The sequence below is a fragment of the Xenopus laevis genome, chromosome 3L, assembly GCF_017654675.1.
Source record: "Xenopus laevis strain J_2021 chromosome 3L, Xenopus_laevis_v10.1, whole genome shotgun sequence".
Lineage (NCBI taxonomy): Eukaryota > Metazoa > Chordata > Amphibia > Anura > Pipidae > Xenopus > Xenopus laevis.
The window spans coordinates 21,542,963-21,568,921 of record NC_054375.1 but is presented as its reverse complement, the minus strand read 5'-3'; the positions used below and the strand labels follow the sequence as shown (position 1 = coordinate 21,568,921).

Below are 25,959 nucleotides of genomic sequence, written 5' to 3'. Positions count from 1 at the left end.
TATATTGCGTCAGTGATCTACATGAAACCCTTTTCGTGTCTTGATAGAGTGAAAAAGTGTCATCGTGAGAGTGTGTGTAACATAAAATCATTGCTTACCGCAATATTCATTGCCCCTCTGGACCTCACAAATTCGTTGTCATATATCGCCTTTTCAGCGGAACGCATGCCTGCGATCTGTGTAGGAATGACCCCATTGATTTCTGCTTCCATCTCCAAGCGCCTACCCTCAAATGGCAAGTATGGTATCGTAACGTCATATTAGCCCATGTGCATCCTATCATTGGTGCAAATGCCTTTGTCACTCAAATAAACCGGCATACCATGGCTCGCTTAGCCCCTTCTCGTATCGCTAAACCCCGTCATCCAGGCTCATTCCTGTAAGTAGAACAGATTGGTGCGCAGCGCTGGGTACCTACCGGCACCAGCGCTCCACACCACTCCGTCCATCTCTGGGGTACATTTAGGTCGGTACATATTGTGGTCCTTCAGTTTAGTTATGACAGGCACCAAGTCATCCCTTTCAACGTTCTTGAAGTACAATTTAGTGCTAGGATAGGCACACCATTCTCTGTCCTTCGAAGGTTTCTACTTCTACTCGGAGGCACTTATTTAAACTTCAGGCCGGCCTTCAATCGCTACCTATATTAGTCCATTCAGGAGAAAAATCTTGTACTTGAGAATCAGTACACAAAGCGTTAAATCACCCTTCCTCATGATGCAATGTTGTGTGTATCAATATACAGCCAACTTACATTATAATAATGTATCTCTATCACTCTATGTAACCAAAAGATAGCTCAGTAATGGAAATTAAACCCATTATCAACAAACACCTTATCACCCTGTCTGAAAATAGTGATGTCCAAAAAATTTATCTGTTTAGTGTAATACTCAAGACTCGATTTGATGGGTGAATTCAAGTTATTTAGTGTTTTATGGAACATTTTGAATCCAAAACGATATATTGCGTCAGTGATCTACATGAAACCCTTTTCATGTCTTCATAGAGTGAAAAAGTGTCATTGTGACAGTGTGTGTAACATAAAATCATTGCTTACCACAATATTCATTATTCATTGCCCCTCTGGACCTCACAAATTCGTTGTCATATATCGCCTTTTCAGCGGAACGCGTGCCTGCGATCTGTGTAGGAATGACCCCATTGATTTCCGCTTCCATCTCCAAGCGCCTACCCACAACTGGCAAGTACGGTATCGTAACGTCATATTAGCCCATGCGCATCCTATCATTGGTGCAAATGCCTTTGTCACTCAAATTAACCGGCGTACCATGGCTCGCTTAGCCCCTGCTCGTATCGCTAAACCCTGTCATCCAGGCTCATTCCTGTAAGTAGAACAGATTGGTGCGCAGCGCTGGGTACCTACCGGCACCAGCGCTCCACACCACTCCGTCCATCTCTGGGGTACATTTAGGTCGGTACATATTGTGGTCCTTCAGTTTAGTTATCCCTTTCAACGTTCTGGAAGTACAATGCCAGGATATAGTGCTAGGATAGGCACACCATTCTCTGTCCTTCTAAGGTTTCTACTTCTACTCGGAGGCACTTACTTAAACTTCAGGCTGGCCTTCAACCGCTACCTATATTAGTCCATCCAGGGGGAAAATTTTGTACCTGAGAATCAGTACACAAAGCGTTAAATTACCCTTCCGTATGATGCATACTATGTATCAATGTTGTGTGTATCAATATACAGCCAATTTACATTATAATAATGTATCTCTTTCACTCTATGTAACCAAAAGATAGCCCAGTAATGGAAATTAAACCCCTTATCAACATTGTATCAATTATATAACAATAAAGTATCCAAACTACATCTTCTAGTGTCATGTTATTTGTTTGTATTGGTGCTTATACACAGTTATTTTTTGCTCCTATAAAGTAGTCCATGGAATCCTGTCCTGTTTGATAGAAAAAACCATCACAGAATATTTATAGGATTCTAGTAAAAGGGAGATATAGGGAGAGTTTCATTCAATCCATGAGGCACTAACGTGTCCAATTTATAAATCCACATAGCCTCTCTCTGCAGCAGTAGTAAGTTTCTATTCCCACCCCTCCTTAGGGCAGGTATATGATCAATTATCATATGACAGAACTGCGGTAAAGTATGCTTATGAAGTAACCTGATGGCACTCCTGTGGTTATTTATTTGTTCCCGATATTATGTTGAGGCTTTCCCTACGTAGTGGAGTCCACATGGGCACCATGCCATATAAACAACATGGTCTGTTGTACATTTCACTCGATGAGTTATGTTGAACCAGTTTTAGGGTGAGTAAATTGAGAGCCCTGTAGCATCCCATTACACGTAAGGCAATTCGCACATTTAAAGCAGCCATTTTTTAAAGGTCTGTTCAACCATGTTACTCCAGCCTTATAGGTGATCTTTTTTCACAAGTAGGTCGCTCAAACTGCGGCCCCTCCGATATGCCACTAGAGGTGTCTTTTTCCCAAAGAACGGTAAACTAGCATCGGACTGGAGTATCTCCCATCTGTTCCTCAGGGATTCCTTCACTTGTGCACTTTTGTCTGTCCACTTCATAACAAAGATCAAATCCGGATTATTCCTGGGACCATGATTCTGTTTATGCAACAGTTCTTCCTGTGTGTGGAGATTCACTCTTTGTAACTGTTCATTAATCAGTTTTATTCAATAAACTCTGGAAGCAAATTGTGACATATGTGTAGAGAGTTGTAGTTCAGCCGTCATTCTATCAGAGTTGTTCCAAATGACTCTCAGAAATTGTGAGAACAGAACCCTTCGGGACATATGTGGCAGGTGGTGTGAGTGTGCATGTACTAAACTGTTATGGTCCGTGGGTTTCCTATACAGAGAAGTACCCACCTTATCACCCTGTCTGAAAATAGTGATGTCCAAAAAATGTATCTGTTTAGTGTTATACTCAAGACTCGATTTGATGGGTGAATTCAAGTTATTTAGTGTTTTATGGAACATTTTGAGTGCCTCTTCGGTGCCATGCCAAATTAGTAGCAAATCATCTATGTAGCATTTGTAGAAAAATATATTTCTTTTGCAAATAGATAACAGGAAAGTGGCTTCAAATTGTTCCATAAACAGATTTGCAAATGAGGGGGCAACATTTGAAACCCATAGCTGTCCCAGCTGTTAAAAAAAAATAGACCCCTTTAAAGGTAAAGTAATTGTGGGACAAAATTAGGTCTAGTAGAGAAGTCAAGAATTTTAGAAGGATCCTAGAAGGACAGAGAATGGTGTGCCTATCCGTGCGTTAAATCCTGGCATTGCACTTCCAGAACATTGAAAGAGATGACTTGGTGTCATAACTAAACTGAAGGACCACAATATGTACCAACCTAAATGTTCCCCAGAGATGGACGGAGTGGTGTGGAGCGCTGGTGCCGGTCGGTACCCAGCAATGCGCACAGATCTGTTCTACTTACAGGAATGAGCCTGGATGAAGGGATTTAGCAATACGAGCAGGGGCTAAGATAGCCATGGTATGCGGTTAATTTGAGTAACAGAGGCATTTGCACCAATAATAGGATGCGCATGGGCTAATATAACGTTACGATACCGTACTTGCCAGTTGCGGGTAGGCGCTTGGAGATGGAAGCTGAAATCAATGGGTCACTCCTACACAGATCGCAGGCACGGTTAATTTGAGTAACAGAGGCATTTGCACCAATGATAGGATGCGCATGGGCTAATATAACGTTACGATACCGTACTTGCCAGTTGCGGGTAGGCGCTTGGAGATGGAAGCTGAAATCAATGGGTCACTCCTACACAGATCGCAGGCACGGTTAATTTGAGTAACAGAGGCATTTGCACCAATGATAGGATGCGCATGGGCTAATATAACGTTACGATACCGTACTTGCCAGTTGCGGGTAGGCGCTTGGAGATGGAAGCGGAAATCAATGGGGTCACTCCTACACAGATCGCAGGCCATTCTCTGAAATGCGCTAGTGTTACTTCGCACCCTTACGCCTGGCGAATTTGTACAACGGACGTAACTACGCAAATTACAACTACGATTCTTAGTGAATGTCCCACCTCGTGTGCGGTTCATTTGATATATATGTATTGTTAGAGTATCCTGTGTTTGCTAATAAACTTTGTACTTTTTGTTTGCTCCAGGAACCTCCTGGCGTCCTTATTACTTTATATTTACACAGTAGCATATAAGTTGCAGTTCAACTACACTTGTCTTTCATAATTTCCACATAGTGAAGGTCTAGCCTGTTAGAATGAAGTGCAACCCGTGTTTAACTGCTATAGCCGGACTATTATATTTTAAAATAGCTAGAAATAGCGTTACACGAACATTACCCATTTGCTGGAACTAGAAAGAGGAACAGACATGGGAAGTAGAAGCAGGTACCTGTGGGAGTGAGGATAAATATATTCTGGCTTGTTATGGCACAATGGCCCCTTTTTAGATGGTCGTGTGATCAAGTGCTAGTGAGTAAGGTGGGGGGGTAGAGCAGGTCCAAGTAGTATTGCCTTGGGTCTAAATAATACTGGGTCCAGCGTTTATACTGGGATTAATTATTTGTCCAGTCTCATATTGAAATAGAGAGAGGATTTATATTTTTAAATTATTACAATATATGACTGAAGGAGGGGTGAATGTGGCAGACAGTTTGAAGCACCTAGCTAGGAAAATACTGTTATTGATAGATTCCTCAATGTAGGATTAGTTGAAAGAAACTGACTGTGTTGGTTCTTATTATATAAGGCTATTTTTTAAATAGATTTTTTGAATAGAATTGGATGCAAAGATGTAACCACTCATTTTATTAGGCATGAAATACAGCAAATGCACATTATACAAAAGGTGCAAACACCTGCAAATCCAACAGAATCAGCAGAAAAAAGATTAAAAAAATAAAATGGCTTCTATACCTAATTGACAAAAAAACCCAGCAATTTTAAATGAGCCCCATTTGTACCAACATAAATATCAAATTAAATGTGTTTACTTGAGATGCTATTCATACTCCCAGACCTCATTTTACTGCGAACCTGCTTTGGCCTTAACCATATGAAAATACAAGATGAGTTAGTAGTGGCTAGAAGTGGAGGAATTGTCCATGGTAGAGACATGAATAAGCCATTTTTCAGAAGTACTAGTTAGTCTGGTCACCTGATGCTTCTTTTCAATCATGTGCAGTTACAAAGTGATCTGAGTTACTACTCTATTGCTATTTGCATTTCCACTTTGGCACAAATAAGTGGTGGGTAGGGTTCGATTACCAGTGCCTGGATCTGTGAGCACAGTTTCTTCCAAGTAGGTGAATGGTGCCATGTATCGATTATTCCTTTATTTATATTTATGTTAACATTACACTAAATGAAAACCATTAAAAGATAAAAGTAATAAGCACTACCATAAGCCTAATGAGAAACCTGAGGCCAGAATGCCAGAGCAACATAAAGACGGATTTACAGGAATCCTTGTGGCTGCTTTGTATGAATCAGGTTAGATACTCCAGAGAGGGTTACAAGATCATCTGATGCTTTAACCTGCAAAAAGACAGGAGTAGTAAGTTAGAAGTCTTATTCAATTTGTAGCTAATGTTTCATTGAGTCTATTTAGGAATATAAAACCCAATTTTACTATAGTTCTCTTTTAGTTCTCCTAATTCCTAGTTCTAGAAAAGGAGTTCTGTCCTGCTCTACTACAAAAGTAAGGCTGCTGGGAGCTGTATATGTATTTACCGTACAGATTAACAACGTAGATGAGTTTGAAAACTACATGCTCAGCTTTGACCTTTGTTCTTCCCTAGATGAAACCTAGGCAGGTTAAAACAAAGGTCAAGGCTGACACAGTTTAGGCAATTGCATGGAACTGAGCCTCGGCTCAATTTGTTCCCACAGATGGTTTTGTTATTTCTGGCTCAGCAGGACAGGAAGTAGAAAGTGGCTTTACTTTAATTTTTAGATATTGCCCTGTTTACTGCTAGAAATAAAAACATTATTTCCTAGATAAAGGGAGACTAAATCCAACCACCCTTAAATCCACTGCACCCATAATTCTCTATAAACTTAATTACAATTGTCTAAGGAGACAACCTTTCCTCATACAGTACATTAAAAATCATCTCTGCTAGATCAGTTCTTTTCCACTGTCCCTTGTAACCAAAATAGATCCAGTTGTTAATGGAACCACTCTCAACTTTATGATTACATACAGTAGATACTTATGGATATGTTACTCACTCTGTGTTTAATATGCAACTTCACATCTAAGTGTATGAAGTTTATTTATGATATCTTCCCACTGGGTGCATGATACGATGCCTAGCATCTGAGTGTATGATCCATGTACGTACACAGCAGCATTCATTTGTTCACAGCAGTCACGGAACAGGGACCAGGGATAACCTTATTGCTAGTTAGTAATATGATCCCTGCAACTGTTTATGAATATAACGTGTTGCATGTAGACTGTGTATGATAATGTGATCACTGACAGATGGGTTCTATAGGATAATTCATCTTTCTAAGTAATTAGAATAATGAGATATGACATTCTTGCTATCATACAATTGCCCCCTCTCCAACTGCATAGCTCCCACTGTACATGATCTGTGTTATGTTTTGGGTAGCAGAGGATGAGTAGAGTATAACAGTGCTGTGCTTTGGAGATGGAAGCCACCACGTTTGGCCATGTCTCATTCACTGTCCACACAGCAGAGTAGAAGACAAAGAAGACCAGAAGTCTGGTCCTGGCTTCCAGTTAGGACCAGACACCAACAGGGAGTCAAAAAACAAATGTGGCTTCAGGAAAGTGGGGAGCATGGGAAGGAGACAGGAGTCCTTTTAAGGGAGGGGTGTTAGGTTTTCTTAATTATTATATTATATTTACCAAGTGGCCGATGGTCAGCATCACTGCTTGGTGTTGATTCCATAAGCAGGAGGTCTTCTGTCTGCACGAGACCTGTGAAGTTATTGTTAAATCATTGTTAATTGAGCATCATAAATACATACACATATACAGAGCTGCTGTACTGTTAGATATATGCCAAATAAACCCCTCTCTCTCTCTCTTGTTACTGCACCCGACCCTGAATTGACAGCTTTCCCCACCACCTTCTGCTTGCTGTGTTACTTATTCCTAGTTACTACATCATTGTAAATTTTTGGAGGTAAAAAAACACTTTAAATTGCTCTCCCCCCCCCCCCCCATTGTGCCAAGCACCGAGCACTTAGCAATGATTTTGATACTTCTGCCCTTACAGTGCCTACATATTTCCATTAATGGTTATTGTATAAACTCTTCAACTCTGGCCCAAAACCCAGTTGTCTGCTGGTTTGAGAATAATACCACTGGAGGAGCCTCTATGATTGAAAATATGGAAGACCATGACCAATGTTCCCTTTAATTTCTTCTTGGCTATATGTGTAAGAAATTGCCATCTTGGTTTTGATATCTTGTATACTGGTCATGGCAAGCATGTTTTACCAAGAGTATATGGCAATGTACACTTAATAGTAAAAACAATTGTCCAGGAAGCTTACATTCCCCTCACACCCAAAGTCAGTTTTCCAACAAATCTGACCTGTTTTGCTTTGCTGAAAATTAACAGAATAGCAAAAAGTTTGGTAAATGTACTGAAGTCAAAGGGTGTCAAACTATGTGACATTTTATACTACACACTAAATGGGCATTTTGTTGGTGGCAAAATATTCCTCTCATCCCTAGTCACTGCATCATAATAAAAGTTAACTCAAAGGTGAACAACCCTTTAAAGCATGATGAGAACCAGAGAATGATTTTTAAAACATCATACAGCAGATTATTGCCCCGCTCAATGCCAGATAACACTGAAATGATATAGCACTAATAAAATCATTGGAAAATCCAGTTATTAAGCTTGAGGTACCTAAATGTCAGTTTTATGAAAGGGTTTTTAAAAATAGCACTACCTTTCATTATAACATGGATAGAGAATTAGCATCAGGCATTTGATTCATTTTGCTCCCCTATTTACTTGATCAGGTGACATGTAGCCATCATTCCCTATGTTATCCAACCCCAACAGTACAAAGTTAAGAAGAAATTCTCTTACTACTGCAGTCCAGTGTTGACCGGGTTCTGGTGTCAGGGACCTCTGTTCCATTATGGTAAACACACCAGCAGAAGCCAGTGCTTGGCCAACATTGCAGTGGCTGAAAGTCACCATTTTGCTCACACTGAGGCTTGTAAGTGCCAGTCATGCTATGGATCCTAGATAACATCTGGCACTCAGTCATTAGGGGTGCACCTGGAAGATACACAGAAAAATATTTTTAGTAGAGTGCACTAAATTCAGGATTCAGTTTGGGCCCAGGTTAGGTCCAAAGATGCAGACTTACAGGTAGTAGAAAATACAAATGGTAGAAAGGATAGGCCCTCATGAAATCCACACTCAAGATAGGCTAGAGAACATTGGTTATGCATAGCAAATTGTTGCTAAATTTTAGCAGTTTCCCCTTAAATCCAGGAAATCCTGTTTCACAAGGATCCAGTAATGGACAATGGAATAGGGTATCAGATTCAGATTAAAGGTCACTTTACACATAAGTTTTGATGTGTACATACTTTGATTCCTCGCAAGCTGGCTTTTGTGATAGCTTCTCCAAACCTAGGTTAGCTATTGAACCCAAACAGAAAATTCAAGTACACTAAGGGGGTTATTTACTAAACCCGAATGCAAAAATCAAGAAAAATACGTGATTTTTTCCCACAAACAACAATTTCGGGAAAGTGTATTAATAAATAAGCCCAAAAAACCCGTGCGGTTGAGATAAATTTGAACTTCGATAAATAACCCCTTAGAGTACTTCTCTAAGCATTTTTGGAATTCACATTCATTTTCAATTTTTAGTGATATATTAAATAGTTTTAAACTGCTAATACCAGGCTGCTGTGTGGTAGACAGCATCACGACAGATGAAGGGTCTCCAACTTTTTAATATTGAGTGGCCAGTTGCCCAAAGTGATCAATTAGCAATTCATTTCATTACTCTGCTAGCTGGAAATTGAAATGAAAACATATATGATTGGTTGCTATGGACAACTACATTGGTGGCATTGAGCACCTATCTTTATAAATGAGCCCATAGAAGAATAAATCACTGTGGAGTTCTATGGCCTCTGTATAGCCAATCGCCTGCATCCTTTATATGGTAATGACATACCATATCTATTGTCCCTATAATTTGTCATAGTGGGTTTTCGAGCCCTTTGGGGCAGGGCAGCCCCAGAGAAAGTAATACAGTTTCCTGAAATTTATAGTTAAGGCTTTGTAATTTCCACCAAATGTAGGGCAATATTCCATAGAGTTTTACAATACCTGTGACTGCAATATTCTTGCTCTGTGGGAGTGGTTCAGCTGGCTTTTCAGTGTTTTGCACCAAAAAGAAGAGATACCACTGCTGCATCCAAGTATCAAAGCTCTGTAAGAATAATAAAAGATTGCATTCTGAAATATTTACAAATACAGGACTGGAGGAAGAGAGATCCCACAGATATGTCAGCTCTTGTCTGTGATGGGGAGATACCTTTAGTTTGCTATTATTACAATGAAACATCTAAAGTGCTGGTGGAGAGCAATTTGTTTGCTGCCAGGAAAAAATGTGTTCAATGATCATACCAAGAATACTGAACATAAAGCCAGATGTACACATAGCAGACAGATAGAGTCCTACTCGGAATCAATTTGTTAAACCCAAACGCGACCCGGAACCCGCATACTTACCCGCTACCCAACCCGCAAGTACCTTATCCGAAACCCAATATGCAACCCGCTGACCATCAAGAGACAGGAAGTGCTGTCATTGTAAACCAAAAGTGACATCATTAGAAGTTGGCGTGATCAAAAAAAGGAGTAAAACAGGAAGTGCTGTCATTGTAAACCGGAAGGGACATCATTGGAAGTAGGCGTGATCAGAAAAAAAGGAGTAAAACTCGCTATTGAGAAGACCCGTGACCTGAACCGCGACCAGCAAACCAGGAGAACCGACAAGCCGTGTCTATACCTGCTCTCGAAACTTCTATCTGCAACCCGCTGGGTTCCACAGGTTTTCGCAGGTAACCCGCGGGTACCCAACCCGCTGCAGGACTCTAATTAAAGAATTATCTTACAATATGGAGTTACTAAACATGGAAAGTTGGGAAAAGGTTGCTTTATTAATCCATTATTAATCCATTTGGGATGTTGCTGTACTAGCATGTTTTATTTTTTTGCAGTATGCTGGGAGTTGTAGTTTACCAGTATCTAAATCAGCATAGCTAGTAAAGAAAGTTGCATCCCTTTTAAAAGAGAATTTCACCTTGACATTGTTACTTCTAATATGACGAAGACTGTTATATTCTAAAGTATACACAGATTTCTCCCTGATATGCCCACCTTGAGGTGGGCGATATCGGGCTGATCCAATCGTGGGCCCTAGGGCCCAACAATTGGATCACAACGAGGAGAATACGGGCGGTCGAATCGAGGACCAATCAATGAACAAATGCGGTCCTCGATCCAACTGGATTTTAACCCAGTCTAATCAACATCTGGCTGGCTTTCTGCTAGATATCGATCATGGAAGCCTATCAGAGGGCCCCATGCACTGCCCAATAAACTGCCAACTTAATCTGTCTGTTTTATATCTGCCTGTGTATTTTGAATGTTATCAATATTGTTTTATGACTTATTTGCCATTTAAACTATGTAGTTGCTAGGGTAACAATTACACACCCATGTGTATACAGGAACAGCCGGCATGCGGCTATGCTGTCGTGGAGACAATCCCCTGTGTTGAGTGTTAAACACAACATTTTGGGGCAAACACCCTTCAACCTAACGAACAAAGGGACTTGTCCCGCTTTGCAGCATGTCCTTTTAACAACTGTTTATTGTTTCCTGATTATTCATTTTAAAGCCACAACTGAGGAAATTACTTGGGAAGCTGGTATTTGGTATATGGTGAAATGGGTCATCAATTTTATTCTCCCATTTGACTTGTGAACTGTGGCACTATTGTGCCAATTTACAAATAGTCAAATCTCTGCAGTGGATAATGACATATTGCCAAGAATGCCATGAAAATCAGCCACCCTGACATAATGGCAGGAGAGTTGGTGGGAAAGCAACAAGTGACAAGAAGAAACCCATGAAGTGATGTTATGTTGCAGCACCAATCAAGCTGGCCGGACGCCCTAGGCAACCCAGTCAACCACATCTCTCCTCCCCTCATGATCCGTGCACACATGCGCAAGTGAACAAACACACGTACATGCGCAAACGAATGTGCATGCTCTTGTCCTGCCGATGGGGAGTTGGAGAGCTGAAAAAACTTGCGGATGCTAAGGTGCAAAAGAGCCTGGACTAGGGGTAGGCTACAAATGAGGTACCGTACATGCCTGGGCCCCCCAACACCATTGTGCCCTAGGCACATGCCTTATGTTCAGAAAAAGCAGAAAGCCAAAGAAGGCTCACAAACTAGTTAGGATGGGATTCATTCTCAATTAATTGAAACTGATTTCCATGCTACCCACCATCCATTCCTTGTCAGTCAAGGCCTTCTTCAGCTCTCTCAGGTTTTCCAGGATGGAACCATTCAGTGATGGGTATTTTCTTAGAGGGTTTCCTCTCTGGAAAGAAGAATATTGTGTTTATTAAGATTTTGCAAATAAATATTTCTCCTAAGTATATCACTTGCCCTGCATATTCTTAAAAGCAGACAATGGGCCAGATTCAATTCAGTAAGAAAAAGGTTTATTACTTAATAAACCTTTTTCTCACTGAATTGTGATTCACATGGATGAGATTCAATTTGAGATGCAAATCAATTCAGAAAAACTTATCTCACAATGGGGCAAATTCACTAAGCGCCGAAGCGCCGAACGCTAGCGTTACTTCGCTAGCATTTGACATTTTCGTTACTGCGCAAATTTACTAACGAACGCTGGCGTAGTTTCGCTAGTGTTACTTCGCACCCTTACGCCTGGCGAAGTTTCACTAGCGACGTAACTATGCAAATTCACTAACGCGCGCAGTGTACTGTACCTTTTACGCTAGACTTCCTTCGCCACCTCAGACCAGGCGAAGCGCAATAGAGTAGATAGGGAATGCTTCAAAAAAAGTCAAAATTTTTTCTAAGTCCCAAAAAACGCTGGCGTGTTTTCTACATTATGGGTGATAGGCTGAAAAAGATCGAAATTTTTTTTGGGGCTCCCCTCCTTCCCCCCTATATTTCCTGACTCATGGCAACTTACCTAGACAGTGGGCACATGTGTAGGGCAAAATAAAAATTTTATTTGATGTTTTGAAGCTTTTCTAGCCATTTGTAGTGCTGATACGTATTCCTCCATTGAAATTTGAATTTGGCGCCATATGCAAATTAGCCTTCGCTAGCATAACTTCGCTTTACTTAGCGAATCAACGGTAGCGCAACTTTGCAACCTTACGCTACCCCTGAGCGCAACTTCGGATTTTAGTGAATTTGCGAAGCGCTGGCGAAACTACGCCTGGCGAAGTGCGGCGAAGTTACGCCTGTCGCAACTACGAATCTTAGTGAATTTGCCCCAATGTATCACATGAAAACTCTATTGAAGCATATGGGAAAAAACTGGAGCTGAATTAGGAGAAAAGTTTTACCTCCTCAAAATGAATCTCATCTGTGACTTTTCACGTGATTAACCAATGAGATAACTTTTTCTTTTGAGTTGAATCTAGCCCATTGTTGGACTGGAACCACTAGGCTCCACTCGCACAACAAAAGACTTTGCTTAATAGGTGACACATACACCTGTGGTTGAAATACCAAAGGGCTGATGGGCATTTGGCTAGGGCCCACTAGGGGATTGTCTGATTGGTCACTCCAATCTTGATGGCATGCAGAAAAACAAAAAATTAAAATACATGAGTATGATGGGTGGAATTTCTTTTGAGCTCACGTGCAAATATCTTTAGCACTACAAGAAAGTTCTTTACCAAATCTAATTGGCAGATGATAAGTGTTTGCAATGCATTTGACAGGCAGCAGGAGATGGCAATTTGTGACAATAAAAAAATTACAGATTAATCAGCAACATGGCTGCACTTATGCCAATGAGAAAGCTATAACAACTGCATGTGATTTTATATGTGCTACTGTTGCCTTGCAGTCCTACATATGCATTACAATATTGTTGTATTACTATATTGCAACATTATTTGTTACCTACAGTACTTCTGACAATGTACAATGATAGGTTAATGCTTTAGCCCTGGGGAATGGAATCTCCCCATTGCTACCTCTTGTAGTTGCAGCAGAAATTGTGCCGCTAAAAGTGTCAATGGGCCAGATATTTTGAGACCAGCGCACAAGCCATCTGAAAGAGTACTTTAAAGGCACTTTAGTTTAGGTTAGGTTTAGTACTTAAAGGAGAAGGAAAGGCACTGAAGTCTGTGTATTTTGAGCAGGCTGTTTATTGTGAGGGACTGGTTGCTGCTGGGAAGGAGGCAAGTTTTGCATCTGGGCACCTCAGGTTGGAGCTGCTGGGAACAAGTTTCCTCTGCTTCTTAGTTTGACTGCTGGCCAAGGACCAATCCTAGCTGGATTAGTTGATCCAGCACTACAGGTATGGGACCTGTTATCCAGACTTGGGGTTTTCCTGATAAGACATTTTTCTGTAATTTGAATATATCTTACGTCTACTAAAAAATTCTTTAAACATCAAATAGGATTGCTTTCAGTCCAATAAGAATTATATCCTAGTTGGATCCATTATCTGGAAACCCATTATCCAGAAAGCTCTGAATTACGGAAAGGCTATTTCCCATAGACTACATTATTAGCAAATATGCAAATGAAAATATGTTCGCAAATTATTTTCTTTTTCTCTGTAATAATAAAACAGTACCTTGTACTTGATCCCAACTAAGATATAATTAATCCTTATTGGAAGCAAAATCTGCCTATTGGGTTTATTTAATATTTAAACTATTTTCTAGTAGTATGAAGACCAAAATTCCGGAAAGATCTGTTATCCAGAATATCCCAGGTACCGAGAATTCTGGATAACAGGACCCATACCTGTACAAGGTACTGTTTAATTATTATAATAGAAAAAGTAAATCATTTTTAAAAATTAGAATTGTTTGATTAAAATGGAGTCTATGGGACATAACCTTCCCTTAATTCTGAACTTTTTGGATAACAGGTTTCCGAATAACGGATCCCTTACCTGTGCTAAGAACAGTATTACAGGGAGCTGGAACTAAAGGGCTAAGGATTGAGCTGTAGCAGAAGGGAGGTGGGCTGTAGAGGTGTGTTGCCAGGGGAACGGGGTAAAAAATTAAATTTTTTGTTTATGCTAAACTGTAATTTAACTTGTCTGTGGGAGCCAGAAGTAAACCAGCTGTGGTGCGGCCAGCTTACTGTATGTGCCCATAACTGTGATAATACTCACCAGCAACATGTATTTTGCAGCATCTTCTACTTTGTTATTGGTCTGTGCCGTTTGCTCCAGGTCCTGTAGATGTAAAGAATCAGTGAATTGTCTGTATGATAACTGGTAGGGATCCTTTCTTTTTTTTGTTTAGTTAAAGTAATAGATCCCACCAAAATGTCTTCCTTCTCGGACCAAAACTAAGCTTTAATTTACACATTCATTTACGCCTAATTGTCAAAAATGCTAGCTGTGAAAGCAGTAATTCCTTGGCTTAACTTTTTGCAGAACATAAACATAACAAGAAAACCTGAGTTTGGATTTGGGAATCTAAATCTTAAAATATAAATACAAAAAAAAAATAATAATGGGATTCAGTAATATTCCTAAATAAAGTTAAGATTTAGCGTTTTGCTCATTACAAATTGGTTACGTTTAATTTGTTGTATTACTTTGGTGAATGCTCATTTCCTCCAATCAGCATTCTGTCAGTAATAAATGTAATTAATTGAATTAATGGCATATACCAGGTAACACAATACATCATAAGCCAGGGGGGAGGTAGGAAGACAGGAAAGCAGAGATTAGGAGGATAACAGGCAGGAAAGGTTTGGATATTTCCAGATTAAGGAAAGGTCATAAGAACTGAAGAGGTTCAGGTTGACTTACATTCATATTCATTTCTGAGCCATCGTAAAGTGGTAAAGCCACAGGGATATTGAAGGTTCTCATCTTTGGCCGGCTTTGGGCAGGAGCTGAAGGGTGGAGAAAGAGGAAAATAATAAACAATTATTTATTTATAAATTCTGTGTTTACCAAGCAGGGGCTAGTAACTCAGAGCTCACATACTGATGACTACTAAAACAAATTAATGCTCAGCAGGAACAGCATAAACACCTACACATAATGTGTGACATTCCCAGACTGCACCTGCTTTATAAAGGTCCTTCTGTACAAAACCTGAAACTTGTGCTTTTGGTGCACAAGATATTTGCATGTAAAGCCCCATGTGCTGTAAACCTGGGCTGCAACAAGGGGGTGTGGGAACATCTCTGATTCTTATACTTGCACTTGGCTGTGGCCTATATTAAAGCAGTTATTTGTATGGCGCAGTCTGGAAAATAAAGGTGTAAATGCTTTGCCAATCTATGCACAACATATACGAGTAAAGTGTTGAACAGGAACAGCTCTCTACAACTTAAGGGTGACAGATCCCAATCCAAGCAATTTAAAGTGATACTGACACTAAAAATGATCTTTTCAAAATATTAATCTACATTAAAAGTTACCTATAGGTCATGATGACTGTTTTTTTGCTGACTGTTCAGCTTTTGTAAGTAAGTGGTGATTGTTCTGCTTTTGTTATTTGAAGTTCCTAAACGTGACTGTTTCCCCAACCTGACTGTGTCCCTTCTCAACCTTTTCTAATGCTAACGGACTACTGATGCACAAATATGGCAGCCCCCTCATAGAGGAACATGGAGGTAAGAAAGCTAATGTAAAAGCATCAGGGAAATACTTTTATCTCAACATTATAAATAGCATTCAAAGATAATGTTATGATAGATATAAAAAAAAGTTATTTACTGATGTCAGTATCTCTTTAATATAAGATTGGCCTTCTGAGTGCAAATTTTTAATTATAAAACTGCAAATATCATCAAAACAAAAAGAAAAAATATATTAAGATAAACTAGAAAAGTTTCTTGTTCGGTTGGGTTTATGTCCCCTTTAACAGTGCGATTCCTCTGAAAGTGAGTATTAGCGCATCATAGTAGTTGCCCAGTAAGGCAAAAAGGAAATGGCTACTGTGATACGAGTCACATACAATGATATGATCTTGCATGGTAGACAGGAGCTGGAAAAAAGTTGCCAGCGCACGGTTTGCCTTTAAAAATAATTATTACAAAAAATCAGGTGTCAGTACAAATATTGGCTTTTTACCGTTTATAGCAGCTGGTCAACTCCAGATTGTGGGAGCTTTGACACAAGGGTGCCTCTAGCATGCGGATCAACGCCACAGCATGGAAAAGCGCTGGTGATTTCATTCTGTGTTTCTTAGACAGTGCCTGGAGCCTAGGTGCTAAATGGGCCTTATTGGAGGGCAAAGAGCATCTTGTCCCCAGACCCTAACCTACACCTCAGCTAGAGAAGTGAAAATAGACTTTGTTCTGAGTTTTGCCATTAGGGAGCACCAAAGGCAACGTATGCTAAGATTTAGCTTGCAGGCAATGACCAGATTTCATTTTATTGCTGCAAAAATGCACATATTAGTGTTATGTGAAATAACTGTAAATAGAAAGGTCCTTTAGAAAGAAGTATAATGCAGAACAGTAGCTGAAAGCCATGAATATGCTAACATGTGTGCTATAAGTATACACTAGCTATGAGCAGAGTTTTTCCTACCAAATTATTTTTTATTGTAGCCAGAAGCTGCAGGCTACGCTTCATGTGGTTTATAGCACCCCCACAACTGCCCCTTTAAACAAATGGTGGTCCTATGCTTTTAAAAAATAGGTGTTGGCTAGGGCAGTCTCTCTCTCTCTCTTAAAAGCTGTGGGGAAGGACCTAGCCCTCAGACTGAAACCAATGCCAAGGTCAGGAGACACTAGGAAATGCTACTATGCAGGGAGGTAAATCTTTTTATTAGTTATGGGCGAATAAATTCGCCAGGCATGAATTTGCGGCGAATTCCTGTGTTTTGCCGCCAGCAAATAAATTTGTGGCCTTTTCAGATTTTCAAGATTTTTCGGTGAAAACGTTCGAAATGCTCGTTTTTTTCGTGAAAACTTTGAATTGCTTGATTTTGTGTTAAAACGTCTGAATTTCACAAATTTTTTGTGAAAATGTCAGAATTTCACACATTTTTTGTGAAAACAGATGAATTTCACAAATTTTTCGTGAACTTTCCGTTTTCACGATTTTTCGCTATTTTTCTCCGAACGGGAGAGATTCGCCCATCACTACTTTTTATACTATGACTGGATGTAAACAGTTAGGGGACCACTGTACATGGTTTACCTTGACGTGGTATGGTAATATCAATTTTATGATCATAACTTTGTAACTAAAACCCCTGTTTTTGTAAATACATGCACTTGGCTATAAACTGAATTTCTTATGCAACAGGGGACCAGGGAATGTGCATTGATTAACTGGCCAAGTAAGTATCATTTCCATTGTATTTAAACACATTTTGACTTAGGATTGGAGTGCACCCACAACTCTCCTCTTTTGTATTTTGTATGGTGCCAGATATATGGGCTGTAATTGACTGTTGATAGCTCTTATGTGGACTGGAAGCCTACAGGAGGCTCTGTTTAGCTGTACGCATGATTTTTATGCAATTCAAACTTGCCTTAAAGCCAGGAATTCAAAAAGAAGCACCTGTTTTGAAGCCACTGGGGGCAACATCCAAGGTGTTGGAGAGCAACAAGTTGCTCACGAGCCACTGGTTGGGGATCACTGCATTGTACTTACGTGATCCAGGAAGTTTCTTTATCATCTCTTGCATCTGCAGTTGTTTGGTGTGTTTATCAAGGTCCTGAATCTTGGAATTCTGCTGAGTGATGAAAAAGGCCATAACAGCTTGCCCGGCAACAAGAACAGCTACAAGGACTGTTAGAGCTTTCACCAGACTCCCTTTGTTACAGGACATCCTGCTGGTAAGAAAGACAAAAAGAAACAAACCTTAGCAAATATAAAGCCGTCTAAATTCCAAACATCTCCTGCATTATATAATATATCACAAATAAATAACAGGAATACTTCCAAGAAATATAATAAAGGGATTATACTCTCTATACTATATAGAGCACTGGTAAGGCCCATCTAGAATATGCCATACAGTTTTGGTCTCCAGAGCTCAAATAGGACATTATTGAATTAGAGAGGGTACAGAGAAGGTCAACTAAACTGGTGAATGGAAAATCTTAGCTATGAAGAAAGACTGGCCAAATTGGGGTTGTTCATGCTGGGGAAGAGGCGCTTAAGGGGTGATTATCCAAGATCCTCATTGGAGAATCCTCTGGGCCACTTGCAATTGAAGGGCTTATCATTTCGATACTGCTGAACTGCATTTCCCGCCATGCTTTAACCCTTGCTAATAATGCTGAAACTGAAACAAAACTGTATCCTGGCACCGCTATGCAGCTATTAGCATGCTGCCTTTATTTAAAAAAAAAAATAGGATGAAAAATAAAACCTCTTACTCAGAGTGAACTTTACATACTGTCTTCCTATCAACACGTGATGTAATCTATTGCTATGAATCCTATTGGCTCTTATAAAGAAAATGTTTTCCCTGGTCACTATAGCAGCCTTCACACATATTGGTTTTCACCCGCCCTCCACCTTCGATACGGCAGAACGCTAATTTCCATATTACACACCCTATATAGCCTCACCCCTGCCTGCTGCGTCTTTTTTTCTGTCCTTGCCAAGATTTGACAAAGTTTTTGGAGTTTTATGCTCTAATATTTTTATTTTGTGGCTCACCTGGACCCGTGTTGGGATCCCACACCTGGAGAGTTCAGCCTCTCTCTCTCCCTGCAGGGTATTTCCTTATAAAAGAGATCAGCAGGTCAGACCCTCCATTATTAGGCAGCCCGGGGGTCATTGCTGCAGGTTTTGCGCCTTCTACTGTGTTACTCAGTATGGTGTGGAATGTGGTGACTGTGTCCTTAGACCAGTCAGCAGGGCAGCACCTTTAGTTAGAGCTAGAAGATCTTTTTACTTTCGGGCAGACTGGCTTCTGGGTGCAGAGTGCAGGGGGGTGACGTGGTGCTGTGAGGCGTCATCCAGCGTGCCGCGTCAGAACGAGCGACGGATGCAAAGTTCCAGTCCCATCCCAGTAGTTAGATCCTCTCAAGAGCTATGGCATTATCGATGGTTGCTAGAAGAGCATTGTGGTTGAGAAGATGGAATGTGGATAAAGCATGAAAAATTAATTTATGCAATCTGCCATTAGCATAAAAGAGTGACATGAGGTAAGAGTGTCTTTTTACCTCAAGAGAGAAAGTTTGGAAGACCTTTTTATTCAACAAGGGACAAGCGATCCTTTTGTGGGAGACCTTCTTTTAAAGAACAAAAGTTTGGAATTACAGGTGAGAGTAGGCAAACTCAGTGGAGAGGAGGACAAACTTCATTGTTTAGAGCCCAAAAGCAAAAGAACGAAAATACTAAATTAGCAAAAAAAACATTCTGAAGTTTTGACAGCTCAAGCTTTGGAATTCAGAGAAAAGCCAAGGCAGAATCTTTTTGTGATTTCTCAGATTCTCCCAGCAGATGGAAAAGAGAACAGTGTTAATTACATACATCAAGTAACTGTTAATAGATGGAGCAATACAACCGGTACCTCAAGAATTTTGGAGAAAGGGAATATATTAAATTGTATTCATGCTGAGCAAGAAGTTGGGAGGTTTCAGAACGGTGTTAGATTTGAGACCAATAAATTCATTTTTGCAGATAAGAACTTTCAAGATGGAGTCCATTTTCACAATGAAAGGAAGTTCAACCACAGGACTGGCTTCTATTGTTGGAATTGAAAGATGCATATCTACATATTCCTATATTAGAGATGCATCAGAGATTTTTGAGATTTACAATAACAGAAGACCTTCATTATCAGTTTACATGCCTTCCATTTGGATTGGCGACATCGCCAAGAGTCAAGCAGAATTGAGAAGGCAAGGGAGCTTCATTTATCATTATCTGGATGACATTTTATTCAGAGCAAAGGACCCAAATATTCTTCAGAGCCACAGGGATCAAGTAATGTTCGGACAGCATCACGGTTGGGTGCTAGATTTTCAGAAGAGTCAATTCAAGACTTGATATACCTGAGGACGAGATTTCTGACAGCGAAAGCAGTAGTCATGCTACCAAAGCAGAAGAAAGAAAAAATAAGAGCTGTAATAAACAAGCTTTTGCAGAAGAACTGTTCGTTGGCAAGAAAAGTGAGCAGTATCATAGGTCTTTTAAATTCAGCAGCACCAATGATAATGTGGGCAAGATGGCATACTAGGCCACTACAATGGGCCTTTTTAGAACAAAGAAGAGGTCTAAAGCAAGAGTGGAATCAGAAAATCTTAATTAGGGATGCACCGAATCCACTTTTTTGGATTTGGCCGAAACCCCGAACCCTTTGTGAAAGATTCGGCCGAATACCGAACCGAATTTCATTTGCAAATTAGGGGTGGGTAGGGGAAAACATTTTTTATTTCCTTGTTTTGTGACAAAGTCATGTGATTTCCCTCCCCACCCCTAAATTTACATATGCAAATTAGGATTCGGATTCGTTCGGCCAGGCAGAAGGATTCGGCCGAATCCGAATCCTGCTGAAAAAGGCCAAATCCTGGCCGAATTCCGAACCGAATCCTGGATTCGGCGCATCCCTAATCTTAATTCATCGACAAGTAAAGATACAGATGAAATGGTGGTTAGTCAATTCCCATCTAACCAAAGGTGGCTATAGACGTAACAATTAAGATCTTTCTTGGAAAAGATCTTTCCAAGAACACACACATAATTCTACCTGTATCTGGCGACTCGGCACTAACAATGGCCGATCTTTGGGTGCCTTTAAAGGCACTCGATCAAAATTTTACAATATTATGTGTGTGTCTATGGCCACCTCAGAGAGAGATTCAATGGTAAATGACAGATTCCAATCCCAGGGAATGGGGAGGCCATTTCAGGCACATATTCATGCAAGAAAGATGGACACTGAAGGAACAGTTTCTACCAGCAAATGTTCAGAAACTAAGAGCGGTATGGAAAGCTTCAGTCATTGAATACATATCTGAAGGGGATAGCACTGATGGTGAAGATGGACAAGCGGCTGTGACTTACATAAAGAAGCAGGGAGGAACACGCAGTTGGAGATTAATGGAAGAACTGAAATAGATTATGCAGTGGGCAGAAGAGAATCTGCAGAATTTGTCAACCTTCCATCTTCCAGGAGCAGAGTAACCATGAACAAGCACAAGTGGGAACTCAATCAGGAAGTTTTTCTGCAAGCAGTAAAAAGATGGGGTTGGCCAGACATAGATTTAATGGCATCACAGACCAATTGCAAAGTTGAGATATTTTTCTCTCAAAGTCAATGTGCTCAAGCAATGGCAACAGATGCTCTGAATATAAGTTGGAAGGTAGGCCTACTATACATATTCCAACCAATCCTTCTAATACAGAGAGTTCTAAGAAAGATAAGAGCAGATGTTATAAGCAATCCTGACAGATTGGCCAAGACGATATTGGTATCCTTTCCTCATGTCGATGATATCAGACAGACCATTGGAGCTACCCTTCAGGAAAAATTTGTTGAGATAAGGACCGATACTACATCCAACTCCTCACAGGTTATCTCTAAAGGCATGGAGATTGAGAGGCAAAGACTAGTAAAAGAGGCTTTTACAGTAATAGATTCAATATTGGCGGCAAGAAAAACCTCTACAAACAAAATATGATAGAGTATGGAAAGTGTTTCTACCATGGATGGTGAGAAAAGAGTGCAAAATGGATAAGCTTTCAGTAGCACATATTCTAGATTTTCTGCAAAATGGATTGGAAAAGGGTTTAATCCTGAGAACACTAAAATTACAGATATCGGCTATAACAGGAGTAACAGGAGTTCAATGGGCAAAGAATGAAAAGGTGGTAAAATTCTTGGCAGGAGTGATGCATCTTCGACCACCGACCAGAATGCTTTAAGCTTCTTGGGATTTGCCACTGGTATTGGAGGTCTTAACCTAAGAAGCTTTTCAACCGCTTACTGAAATTTCAGAGTATTTGCCAAAGGTGGTGATGGTGTTTCACCTTAATCAGGAGACAGTATTGACATCTTTTGTCTCAAAAGTTTCATCAAAACAGGAAAGAAATGGCATATGTTATACATGGTAAGATGCCTATCAATATACATCAAGCGTACAGAAGCTTGGAGGAAAATGGATAGACTTTTTGTTATAACTATTGGCAATAAGAAAGGGCAAGTAGCCTCAGTTTCTACGATCAGCCGATGAATTGTAAATTGTATAAAGATTGCTTATGAAAAGAGTCATAAGCAATTTGCAGAGGGGGTAAAGGCTCACTCTACAAGAGCACTTCATGGGCATTCCAGGCAAATGTTGCAATGGACAACATATGTAAAGTGGTAGCATGGAGCTCGGTCAGAACATTTCTGAACCATTTTCATGTGGAAGTGAGTTCTCAACAAGAAATAAGGTCTTAGAAGTGGTTTGCTCTAAGAATTAATTTGATAATAAATTTTCTTTGATTCTGGCATAATTAGTGTTTGGGCATTCTTTTTGTGGACCCTCCCATTCTGACTGCTTGGATATTAGCCCTTATGTGTGAAGGCTGCCATAGTGACCAGGGAAAATTTAACTACAAATACTTACTGAAATTTTCCTTTCCCGGTTACTATGGACAGCCTTCACACCACAGCCCACCCAGATTCAGGCTCGGAGTGAAAGACACAGCAGCCAGGGAGAGGAGTGCTATATAGGGTGGGTAATTTGGAAATTAGTTTTCTGTCCTATCGAAGGTGGAGGGCGGGGAAAACCCATATGTGTGAACTGTGAAGATTTTCATTCATCCAGGTCATGGTATATCTAGTATAGGTAAGTATAAGTAATTCAGCAAGTCCAGTTGTTTTTAGATTTACCTATACTAGATATACCATATGTGTGAAGGCTGCCCATAGTAACCAGGAAAGGAAAATTTCGGTAAGTATTTGTAGTTAAATTTTCCCTTATTTCTGTATACCCGTGTTTTCAAGTTTTTAAAACAAGGGCATTCAGGGAATATTTACATATTCGTTTATTGTGTTGGTGTCCTATAGTCAGACAATGATTGTTGAAGCTCTCCGGTCATTCCACATACTTCTCTGTTATAAAGAAAACTGCACCTTAATACCATAACTTAAGATAATTTAAAGAATTTGATACATATCAGTAAATATTTCCTTATATGCTAATGCCAGACCGGGCTGAAAACCGACCAACTAGAATACACAGGCCGAGAACTGGCCCTTACTATGACATTAGCCTCCTGTCCTGCCTGCACACCAAACAAGTGTGTGGACCGCTGCATTGTTGGGGTACTTAAAGGGGTTATCTACCTTTAAATTAACTTTTTGATGTAGAGAGCAAACATTAGTGCACGTGCATACACAAATGCATGCATGCATGAGACCACGGCAAGACATGCAGTGATAGGACAAGGTTCAGGACTATGGGTAAGTTAGGCCTGTGAGACTACAGACAACATTTATACTCTGGTACTTTTACAACAATTCACACCTTCTGTCATGTAACCCGGAAAATAAAATGAACAATTGCCCCAAAGAGTTTCATTGTACCATTGTGACGAGATTACTATTTCACAACTCAGTCAGTTCCAGATTAAACCTGCCTATATAAATCCAATAGAACTAATATGATTTAATTATGGGGATCAATGTGAGCTAGTTGTGCATTGCAAAATCTGTTAAGATCTGCATGTTTTCCACCCACAACATAAATTTTTTTTCAAAATGTTAGTAGGGGTCTGCAACTGTGGCAAACTTAAGTACCTGTATAGTGATGCACAGTCTTGCTGGAGAAGGGGCTGTGAGACAGTGTGTATAGTAAGGCAAGATGATGTCAAGGAAAAGGTTTATAACTGCGGGATAGGGTGCAAAGTGAGGTAAGATGTTACAGGAAAAGCATCTGTAACTGTAGGGCAGTGTATATAGGAAGGCAATATTGTTATAGGGAAAGGTTCTGTAACTATGGGATAGTGTGTATAGTAAGGCAAGATTGTTATAAGGAAAGGGTCTGTAACTGGGGGATAGTGTGTATAGTAAGACAAGATTGGTATAGGGATAGGGTCTGTAACTGTGGGATAGTGTGTATAGTAAGGCAAGATTGTTATAAGGAAAGGGTCTGTAACTGTGGGATAGTGTGTATAGTAAGGCAAGATTGTTATAGGGAAAGGGTCTGCAACTGTGGGGAAGTGTGTACAGTAAAGCAAGATTGTTATAGGGAAAGTTCTGTAACTATGGATAGCATGTATAGTAAGGCAAGATTGTTATAAGGAAAGAGTCTGAAACTATGGATAGTGTGTATAGTATGGCAAGATTGTTATAGGGGAAGTTCTGTAACTATAAATAGTGTGTATAGTAAGACAAGATTGTTATAGTGAAAGTTCTGTAACGATAAATAGTGTGTATAGTAAGGCAAGATTGTTATAAGGAAAGGGTCTGTAAGTATGGACAGTGTGTATAGTATGGCAAGACTGTTATAAGGAAAGTTCTGTAGCTATGGATAGTGTGTATAGTAAGGCAAGATTGTTATACGGAAAGGGTCTGTAACTATGGATAGTGTATATAGTAAGGCAAGATTGTTATAAGGAAAGGGTCTGTAACTGTGGGGCAGTGTGTATAGTAAGGCAAGATGGTCTCAGGGGAATGGTCTGTAACTATGAATAGTGTGTATAGTAAGGCAAGATGTTGCAAGGGAGAGAGTGTGTAACTAGGGTAGTGTACAGAATAAGGCAAGATGGTGCAAGAGGAAAGAAATACAACTGGGTGAGTGAGTGTACAGTAAACCAATTTAGCGTCTGGAGAAGGGGTAAAAAACTATAAATGTACAGTACACAAAGGACAGAGCAATACAGAATTCACTCTCCATCTATGCTGAGGACAACTCCTGACAACCTCCAACAGCTGTCAGGGACTGCTGGGAGCTGTAGTTCAATAACAACTCAACAGCTTCTAGATGTATTGTAATATAAACAATGTGTCCAGTGTGGATCATTTTGGTCCCTAATAATAATACAGAGACAATAAAAATAGTATAAGTATAAAATTAAAATTACGAATGACACTTCAATTTCCTACACATTGATTTTCTGTTACTTGTGACCAATGCAAGTATTAAATGATGTGTAAGTGAATACCGTGGCTCCCTGTTTCCCACACCGAGCACACTTTCTTCAGGAACATGCTCCGGCACCAAGTTCTGGGACTCTTCGGCCATTTCTTGTTCTTTGGGTGCACCTGTGCAGAATGGTCTTCTCTAGGACTGGGTGCTGATCTGAAATAAGGCTACTGAAGCATTCACTAGAAAAGAAAACAAAACCAGTTTATGCTTCCCAACAGATCAATCAGATCCCACTGACATGTGAATGTTATCAGAATATCACCCTGCAATAACCTTATAGGAAAAACCCCACACAGTACACTGCTGTGCTTGAATGAAGAACAAATACCATTTTCCTATTGGACGCTCTGCTGCCTCACCTGTTTCTATGCAGACACAGAGCTGTGAGGCACCGTGTAGATATTTTGTGCGGAATGAAACATAATGCAGCTCTCCCACAAAGTCTGCTGAACTAAAACACCTACAATGGTAGCAATACCTCCCAACTGTCCCGCTCAACCTGCAGTCCCTCATTTGTACTGTAAAGTTCAGTTTTTCTCTGCACTGAACAGCCAGAAAAAGAAACAAAGTTTCTAACGTACATGTAATTATCCTTTGGCAGAAAACCCAGA

General features: G+C 40.1%; 1 protein-coding gene across 2 annotated transcripts; it reads right to left on the bottom strand.

Moving 5' to 3' along the window:
• Nucleotides 1-4,792: 4,792 nt before the first annotated feature.
• cd74.L (CD74 molecule L homeolog) lies at nt 4,793-25,621 on the bottom strand. Of its 2 annotated transcripts, none has more exons than XM_018250842.2 (9): nt 25,365-25,621; nt 17,904-18,082; nt 15,093-15,178; nt 14,445-14,507; nt 11,547-11,642; nt 9,352-9,454; nt 8,086-8,280; nt 6,882-6,953; nt 4,793-5,536 (listed from the first exon to the last, which is right to left on the bottom strand). In XM_018250842.2, the coding sequence occupies exons 1-9, from the start codon at nt 25,442-25,444 to the stop codon at nt 5,532-5,534; spliced, it is 879 nt and encodes a 292-aa protein (XP_018106331.1). In that variant the 5' UTR covers nt 25,445-25,621; the 3' UTR covers nt 4,793-5,531.
• Between the last annotated feature and the right edge of the window lie 338 nt (nt 25,622-25,959).

Excerpts from the sequence above, each read along its gene's own strand:
- cd74.L (XM_018250842.2), bottom strand. The coding sequence starts at position 25,444 with ATGGCCGAAGAGTCCCAGAACTTGGTGCCGGAGCATGTTCCTGAAGAA. Across the intron at positions 15,179-17,903 it reads AAAGAAACTTCCTGGATCAC|CTCCTGCCCAAAGCCGGCCA; the intron begins GTAAGTACAATG and ends TCCACCCTTCAG. Across the intron at positions 14,508-15,092 it reads GCTCAGAAATGAATATGAAT|GACCTGGAGCAAACGGCACA; the intron begins GTAAGTCAACCT and ends TTACATCTACAG.